Source organism: Photinus pyralis, unplaced genomic scaffold (assembly GCF_008802855.1).
Source record: "Photinus pyralis isolate 1611_PpyrPB1 unplaced genomic scaffold, Ppyr1.3 Ppyr1.4_LG1, whole genome shotgun sequence".
Taxonomy (NCBI): Eukaryota; Metazoa; Arthropoda; class Insecta; order Coleoptera; family Lampyridae; genus Photinus; species Photinus pyralis.
Genome location: NW_022170249.1, coordinates 34,443,571 through 34,453,225, shown reverse-complemented (window position 1 = coordinate 34,453,225; position 9,655 = coordinate 34,443,571). Strand labels below are relative to the sequence as shown.

Below are 9,655 nucleotides of genomic sequence, written 5' to 3'. Positions count from 1 at the left end.
AAATGTGATAATTTTAGGTATGTAATTTCTCTGGAAATTGCGATTCGTGGCAATTATTCGTTTTAGAGAACTTGTCTAAACGTTCATTGAGCGAAATTTCGGGTTGTGTTTTCTAAAAGTGACAGCGTGACAGTTCTCAATTCTCATTATTGACTACTAGTTAATAATAAAAAATTATTAACCACTTTGAACAAATGCCGAGAAAGCCTACTTTACAAGTGGAAAAAAGGTTAATAATCATGTCATCAGACGCTAGTAGTGAAAAAAATAGTATATATACCACGGTAGAGAAGTCTATTATTGCCTTCGCACCTTACACCCCCCGGCGCAAGCGCCTCGAGATGTAATCTTGGTGCTCAGGCAATAATAGTGGACTTCTCTACCTTGATATATAATGTACTATTACATTATTTGTATGTCAAATCAGTTTACGTTACTCGTTTCGAAATTCCTGCCTCAGCTACGCTTCGGCAGTAAACATCTCACTCGTTAACGTAAACCTTGATTTACCATACTCATATGTAAATAACAGAGACTTGCTATAACTAGACTGCGCTTAACCATTGAATAAAAACACTATACTAGTGTTTTTATTCAATGGCTTAACGTATCTAAGGTGTTGTCGACACAGTATGCAACACACAATGCACCGCGGAGCAAAAATGGCTGAGATGATTTATGCAATATAATGAAATAAGCTGTTATTTTAGATGTTCCGTTCATTAATCATTCTCGTGATTAGCTCGAATTAGTGAACAGATAAATTTATGTTGAGAATAAACCAATAAACTTAGGTTAACTTGTGCGTATCAACATGTACTCTGTCGATAAATTTTTAAATAATATGCTGATTTTCAACGGATAAAAGTTTAAAGGGCCAATGGATCACAGCCATTCGAAGAGAAAAATTTACTCCCACCATAGTGCATTTGCGGGGAATGAAGCCGATTTTAGAAAGGTACCGACGAAGGTGTTAAACAATAATGCAATACCGAGCGTTTTCGACTTTCCCATTCACTTAAAATAACGTAGAACTATTATTCGACATCCTTTACCAGCAAGACAACGGCAATACCCATTTGCCTATTAGGTATAGACGTAACTAAGTACTTACTGGTACTAAGTATATTTCAGGTTTTGTTACAAGAAAAATAGTTAAGTCTGTTAAATGTTCCATATGTGCAGATGCGATATTCGCATCAGAGAGTCATTCAATGCTTTTAACTAGAAAAAATCGTGGAGGATTGTTGCACGTAACAAGCGATGCATTAAAAATTTGTCAAATTGCTGAAAATGTGTTCAGGTTTTTCATTCAATCCACACCACACCGCGTTGTAAACAAAATGGTTATCAGCAGTCTAAGAAAAATAAATAACAGTTACAGCCCATTTGGGTTTCTGGATAGGCATATATTGAATCAAAATCCGCTAAATAATCATATCTTACTACTTACATTTTTAGTTTTAAGAGTATATTTTCCCATACGTGTTCACCACCAAAATACTCATAAATCAAATTAGGACTAGAGTAAGGCAGTTATATACCAATTTAGTTCAAATAAAATACCAACAAATTCGATTAAAACAGTTAACAGCTATATGTTATCTTTTTTTGCTACTAAAATTTAGAATAAACATGGCTAAAGCAAGCTGCAGAACGTACGTCTGCCCCGCGAGAACAGTTGGTTGCCTATCCTATCTTGACAACAGGCGTTTATAGTAAAATTTACGTTACGCGCGGTCTAGTTACACTTTATTCCGTATAACTTCCGTTGCACGTCATCATTTTCTGTGACGTAATTACTATGCAATAATGCCAAATCTAGTTTTGAGCGATTTAGGTTATGTCACTTGTCAACAAGACAGTGCATTCTTTGTGTGAACAATCCACACCTTAAATAAAATAAAAATAATTTTTATTATTCATTTCGTTAATTGGAACCACAATATACATACAATATACTTTAATAACTTATGAACTGTACCAATGTAGCATCTCTTTTACAGAGAAAGTACTAAATATAAAATTTTACAGGTTATGTGATGTGATGGATGATGATATTCAAATTAATCGGAATCATCGGAACTGCTTTCGTGTTCAAAGTTTATAATAATAGTAGCAACGTTTTCAAGATCTAATTGCTTTTCTCTTTCGTACCACTTGTGTATTACAGTTTCCGTATCCTTAACTGAATTGCGCCACGTTTCGGAAGTTATCGTTGTAGTGTTTCTGTTTATGCAATTTCAATGCTTCGTCCATCTCTACCCATGTGTCGATTGTAGTAATTTTTCGCTATGCCCCAAATATGTTCGATAGGATTAAAAACGCGATGATAGGGTGGTAATCGTAAAACGAAGTAACCGTAATGCTCGGCTAAGTGGTCAATGCGTTATGCGGTACATTTTAGCTGATTTATTCCTAAAAGTATCAACAAGATTTAGATAATACCAAATAATTTGCGAACGTACTTACTGTGCAACCTTTTCAACAGTTCGGCTTTAAAATCATTTTCGGAGAACTGCACATTATGATCACCTAACCACACTTTAATGTTGTCTGTTTGCCCGTTATCGAACACAATTGCTGACGGGTTATCTAAATTCTTCAGTAATTTCTCTTCAAACCAATGCACAGCGAAAGACGTAGAAAATAATCAAAATCAGATCAAACGAAAAGTAAACCAAAAGCAACCTGTCAAATTTACAAATTTAAACGCGATAACATAGCGAAATGCTACCAATTGTTGCGGCCAAAATAAACTACAAGCTTAATGTGTTGCCTAATAAACGAAAGTAAGTTTACGTTGGTACGTCGTTTTCTTCAGGTAATGACGTGCAACGGAAGATATACTGAATAGACCGTATAACAAGTCTCTGTATAGGACTTATAGACGATTAGCAACTGTTTTTCGCACACAAGCTCGTGTAGGGTTGATAAGGTGGCATATTGGTTGCCTAACACACGGCCGCACATCACAAATGACCATAAGTGTACAAGTATAAATTTATTATGCTATAATATTGTACAAAGGAACAAATGTACAAAATAACAGAGAATAAAAACGCAAAACACACCTATGTTACTAATAGACAATGTACGCAATTAAATCAGTCACTTTCCCACCGGTTTCAATAGTTTAAAGAATTTTTAACATAATTTCTAATCTAATTTAGAGTGTACTTTGCAAATGATAAAATTAATACAACTCTTAAATTAGATGAAACTTTTAACCTGTTGTCTCTATAGGTTAATGCCACTTCTTAATCTATTAATAGTTCATCACATTTCAACTACTTCTGGCACTTAATTCTTCTCCTCCTTTTTCTCTTTCTCTTCCGTTTGTTCTGAAGATGTGTTACTACTACTGCTTTCTCGTTCCGCTGCCATCTATTATACAAAATTAGTACCTAATTAGAGATACAACTAAAGTTTACCTTTTTGTATGCCATTTCGAATAGTTTTAGAGATGACTGTTGAAGTGTGGTGGTTGTTTTGCGGATTTCCTCAGGATCTGCCTCATCCTTTTTGGACAATAATTCCCTAACTTTTGCAATTTCTTCTTTAAGCTTTTCACACTAAGGAAAAAGCAATAAGAGATGATTTTATCAAGAATAAGTAAGTACCTCTTCTTTAGGCAGCTGCTCTTTGAACTCTTCCATTTTTGTTTCCGTATCATGTACTATACCTTCCGCTTGGTTAATTGCTTCTACACGATCCTTTTTAATTTTGTCAGCTTTGGCATATTGTTCTGCATTCTTCACCATATTTTCTATTTCGTCCTTACTTAAACCGCCAGAGGATTGAATTATAACTAGAAAAACACATTAATACACTGCTTATTAAAGTGGATGGCACACTATACTTTGCTGTTCCTTGCCAGTTCCTTTGTCACGGGCTGACACATGTACAATACCATTAGCATCAATATCAAATGTAACTTCAATTTGAGGAACCCCACGAGGTGCGGGAGGTATACCAACCAAACTGAATTGTCCTAACATTTTGTTATCGGTAGCCATTTCACGTTCTCCTTGATGAACTTTAATTTCAACTTGAGTTTGTCCGTCAGCAGCTGTGGAAAATACTTGACTTTTCTTGGTGGGGATGGTGGTGTTACGACCAATAAGCCTTGTAAATACGCCTCCTAAAGTTTCTATACCCAGAGATAAAGGTGTAACATCCAATAACAAAACATCCGTTACGTCTCCTGCCAAAACACCACCCTGAATAGCTGCCCCAACGGCTACTGCTTCGTCTGGGTTTACTGAGCGACTAGGCTGTTTGCCGAAAATTTCTTGAACTGTACTTTGAACTTTGGGCATTCTCGTCATACCACCAACAAGGATTACTTCCCCAATCTCAGATTTTGAGACTTCAGCATCTTTAAGTGCTTTCTGACACGGTTGAATAGTTTTTTTGATCAAATCCCCAACCAGACTTTCAAACTTGGAACGAGTAAGTTTGAGATTCATATGCTTTGGACCGGAAGCATCCATTGTTAGATATGGCAAGTTGATATCTGTTTGAAGTGATGAAGACAACTCAATTTTTGCCTTTTCTGCTGCTTCTTTTAGACGCTGCATCGCCATAGGGTCTTTGGTGACATCAACACCTTGATCTCTTTTAAATTCAGAGACCAAATGGTTAACTAGGGTGTTATCAAAATCTTCTCCGCCAAGGAATGTATCGCCATTAGTAGACTTAACTTCAAATACACCTTTTTGAATTTCCAAAATCGATATGTCAAAAGTACCACCGCCCAAATCATAAACTGCAATGCTGAAAAATGGCCCTAGTTTTAGTAATCAAGCAAATGGTTTCAAAAATAAATTTAAATTACATAAATTACATTTAGAACAGTTGATTTGTTTCCAAAGAGTTTTTTTCTTTTTTATAAGAGTTGTAATTGTTTATTTCTCAATAAATAATTCAAAATATTGTTTTATTGTTATTCTTCGTAATCCAACGAATTCACTAATCCAAACAATCTCTACTCGCAATAGTTTTGGATTAACAAGGTCCTACTGTAATAACATACAGGGTGTTTGCAAAAATTAAAAATTTTTGCCATCCAATATTTTTTAACATATTTGATTGTTACATGCCGTTGTATTAGAATAACCAGATCTATGGTTCAAATCTAGGTTTAGCAATAATACTAAATAATATCCAAGTTGTGTTGATAGTCAAAATATACTTTATTGCCAGGTCAGTCAGGCCTAGAATTGACCTCACTTCGAAGAATGGAAGACCTATTCAAAAGAATTTAGTTTATCTGCAAGGTGGTCATAAATCACATGAATTCTGCTCGATCCTACTACTCAAAAAAGAAATAAGACAATAGCTAATGAAGTTAAATGCAATAGGAAATAATGGCACCTTAAATTTTACAGGTACATACATTTTATCCTCAGTTTTATCCATTCCATAAGCCAATGCTGCGGCTGTAGGTTCATTTATCACACGTAAGACATTTAATCCAGAAATCTGACCGGCATCTTTCGTGGCTTGCCTTTGTGAATCATTAAAGTACGCAGGTACAGTAATGACAGCATTCCTCACTTTTGTATTGAGATAAGCATCGGCAGTTTCCTTCATTTTCACCAGAACAAAAGCACCAATTTGACTGGGCGAGTACATCTTACCATCTGAACCTTGGACCCAAGCATCTCCATTAGAAGCCTTCACAATTTTATACGAAAGGGTTTTCCTAAAATTAAAACAGTTACATATCTCATTGATTTATGTAATTGACTCACATATCCTTCTTAACTTCGTCATCCTCAAATCTTCTACCAATTAAGCGCTTGGTCGCGTAAAATGTATTCGCAGAATTCGTAACGGCTTGTCGTTTTGCTGGCATACCTACCAGTCGTTCTCCATCCTTGGAAAATGCAACAGTTGATGGTGTTGTTCGTGAACCTTCAGAGTTTTCGATAACTTTTGCTTGTTTACCTTCCATTACTGCCACACACGAGTTTGTAGTTCCCAAATCAATACCAATAACTGCACCCTTAACACCTTCAGATCTACAAATCCATTTTTGATACCCAATACACGTTTAATGTAAATACTCACTTATTCCGTAACTGGTACTCATATCGACTGGTTATGTATCCTTCAGAAGTGGTCTACAAAGAAAATCAAATTAAAACTTCCAGAATTATGAAGTGATGCAACATTTCAAGGACATCGCCCGGCGCCCCTTTAACCAAAGTTTCTTTTATAAAATCGCAATAATCCGCATTTCTTATACGTCTTTCGTAAAGGAATGCATTAGAACGGCGGCGGAAAAATCACATGTTCGAAAGTTCTGGAAATATACTCACGTTTTTTACAAGTTGTGAAAAATTTCGTTTGGGTGTGAACTTGGAGCATTCGGCCAATTTTCGGCTCAAAATTCTTGCGGCACCGAGCATTTTAATTGAATAATTTAAGTTTTATTAACAAAAATTAAAACTTCACGTGGGTATCCAAATTGACGTGCTGCAGAAAGGAGAACGAAACAATTGATGGTAGTTGCTATTTGGATAAAAAGGAGGCGCTGGGAGAGTTACTGCCAGTGGCGGCGCTAAAGTATGGATCTTTTCCGCCGGTTTTATCAATGAATAAAGGTTTCATGCGTCATTGATTATAATAATCAATGGCACGGCGTAGGGCGCTGTGTATTAAGTGCCTTAGCACGGCGTTTTGCGTCGCGCGTTCCAGAACGCGGAACTTGGGGCGTCCTGATTTATCAACTTTGTAGCGTTGAACAGCGAGCTTTTTCGGTTAAGGTATTTTTAGTTTACAGTTTGTTCATATAAGAGTGGCAAGAATTTTTTTGGTGAAATATTTATGTTATGACGAGTATAACCAAAGAGTGGGTATGACCATAAAAGACGTATAAGGAGGGATAATAATATAGGTACATTACACGCTAAAACGAGCAACTTTTACTTTCCCAAAATATTATATGTAAAAGCCGCTTTTACATTAGGCAATTTTAGTGCAATGCAAGCCTTGTGCTATGCAATCTAAAATTGCCTTGCATTGCTTATTACGGTTTTACATTTATGCAATTGTGTTGCAACTTTTGTGCAAGTTCAGAAATGTGTTGCAGTACTGACAACATATTTTTCAAAAATTGAAACTTTTCAGTTTGTTTACACAGAAGGTTATTCTTGAAACTTAATAAAATTGACCATTAGGTATGAGCAAACAAAAGGAAATTAAGCTGGCTACAGCTTGTTATGTGGTGGCGCTTGCTATTAAAAAAAACACACAAAATAACACACGCGAAACCAAATAAATTGTGGTATTGACAAAATTACTAGAAAAGTTACTAGAACTTGCGCCAAACTTGCAAGTGAAATAGAACTTTCTCTATTTATTTTTGTTGCACCTGAATTGCGTATGAACATGCGCAGTAACGTATCTCTAACTTGCATTGCTCTTGCATTGCACGAAAATTGCCTAATGTAAAGCGGCTTTAAGATGGGTATGGTAGGGTCCTGCTCATGACCATTTAGGTATGACAAAAAATAATACCGAAATAGATACTTATCATAAAAAATAATAAACAAGAACAGTAAGAGTGTTACAAGATAATAATATTATACGTTATACACGCTAAAACGAGCAACTTTGACGTTGACACTATTTTGCCCACCACTGTTTTGCAATTAGAAACATTGAGAAAGTGTTTTGTTTAAGTATTTTTTTGAACGCGTCGCTCCATAAATGTTTTGTTATTTTGTGTTATTTAATGTAAGTAGTAATTGTTGCATTTCTTTATATGTCGTATTTGTGTTTTGTATGCCGCATTTTATATTTTTTGTGTGTTTCAATCTTTGATTTTGAAATTTACTTGATTTAACCGCAATGCAGACAGGGCCGTAGCCAGAGGTTTGTTGCTATCAGGGCTTTGATTGTTATAGCCAGGGCGAATTAAAAAAGTGGTGTTTACGGGGCGCTAACTAGGGGAAGGGGGGGGGGGGCAATTTTTTCAAAAGTTCAAGTTCAAGGTCTTTGATTGATTACTTCATTGCTTTTAACAAATTATCGGCCAACAACAGACAATGCAGCAGTATTAAATAGACATTTACATAAAAGTCCGGAAAATGATACATTACTGGCGAGGAAATGTTGAAGTGCGTGGCCCCGAGTACTTTAATTTCCGAGTCAGGTAATGTCATTTTACTAACGAGTTTTGTATTAAAATTTTACCCGAAATTGTATTTTAATATAAAATTTCAATTTTTATATAGAACTTTGGTCAGAAAAAACTCGTGGTTGATCCATACTCTAAATGGGGTGATGAACCATACAGGAAATAAACAACTCAATTCCTCAAAACCTTCCCCATGGATATTTAATTATTTTATTATTATATTATTTAATTAAATTAAATATCCATGGGGAAGGTTTTGAGGAATTGAGTTGTTTATTTCCTGTATAGAACTTTTGATTAATGTCAATATGTCAGTGATGACAGGAGTAATTATAGACATTTAAAAATGTGACGGTGCGACCGGTAAAGTGACAGGTGCGGCCAGTAAAGTGACAAGCGGCAGGAAACGTCGTCTGCTGTGCCTCTGTCATGGAAACTCAAATTTCCTGACAGAAAGTAGGCATGAAAATGAAGGTTTCAGGACGAGTTTGGGTAAAGTGTATTATGGCTTGGATTGGATATCATAAGGTTAAGATATTTTAACCGCTTATAGTGATCGGTTATAATTCCTTATACCTCAAGAGTGGATTGTGGGAGAAGGATACTTACAAAGACAAAATAAATGCGCTTTATCTGCACAAGAGTATTGCACAATTTATCCTTGTTTAGAATTTCATCGCTATTCTCCTGCCCGGGCGAAAATTTTGCCTTCCAGGGCGGCGCCCTGATTCGCCCCCCTCTGGCTACGGCCCTGAATGCAGATTGACATGTTAAATACCGTTATGCTATTGTTTGTAATTGTTTAGGTTTTTGGTGTAATGCTTGCTTAATTTATGTTTATTGATGTTGATTACTTGGTCTTGTCCGTGTAGTAACATTCATATAAGTTTTAATGATTTTATTTTAATATGTGGAAATTACTGATTCGTTTGACTGACTGACTTGTTGTTTGTAACTAACAATTTTCTCCGTGAATGAAGCAGTCACGGGGGTGGTAAAAACTGTAGTCAAAATTGAGCTACGACACCTAATTTCGTGATTGTCTTCGTCCTTGGACATTCAACTGGAGGCTTGAAACCCCGAACGAGGGGCGACGCTACCTATCTTGCGTGGGCGAGATTATGCTAATCAAAACTCTTCAATTTAGAATCTATGTGCGATAAATGAGTTACGATTCGTAATTTCCACATATTTCGTCTTTAGTTGAATTTGCCTACAAGGCCATAGAATTTTCCAGCTTGCTTTTAACAAAAGGACTTTATTGTACCAAAGATGAGTCACATCCTGTGTATTTCACCCTTTCTTAGAATCTTGGTACCTGCTTACCTGACCCATAATTCCCAAAACTTGTTACCTCTTGAAGTTTACCTGCTACTTTTTGTGATGTTATAATTTTATGTTACGCATTTACATAATTACAAACAATTAATTTTACAACACAATTTGATATTAATTGGACATTATTCAATTATAAACAAAGGTAGGCGTAGGATGGAAACACTT

The 9,655-nt window shown here is 35.8% G+C and overlaps 1 protein-coding gene across 1 annotated transcript; it reads right to left on the bottom strand.

The window, feature by feature from the left end:
* Positions 1 to 3,191: 3,191 nt before the first annotated feature.
* LOC116177486 (heat shock 70 kDa protein cognate 5-like) lies at positions 3,192 to 6,516 on the bottom strand. The gene is made up of 8 exons (XM_031496476.1): positions 6,330 to 6,516; positions 6,079 to 6,131; positions 5,760 to 6,029; positions 5,402 to 5,710; positions 3,863 to 4,779; positions 3,624 to 3,811; positions 3,435 to 3,575; positions 3,192 to 3,387 (listed from the first exon to the last, which is right to left on the bottom strand). Exons 1-8 carry the CDS (start codon positions 6,417 to 6,419, stop codon positions 3,304 to 3,306), a joined length of 2,052 nt encoding a protein of 683 aa, XP_031352336.1. The 5' UTR covers positions 6,420 to 6,516; the 3' UTR covers positions 3,192 to 3,303.
* Positions 6,517 to 9,655: the final 3,139 nt, after the last annotated feature.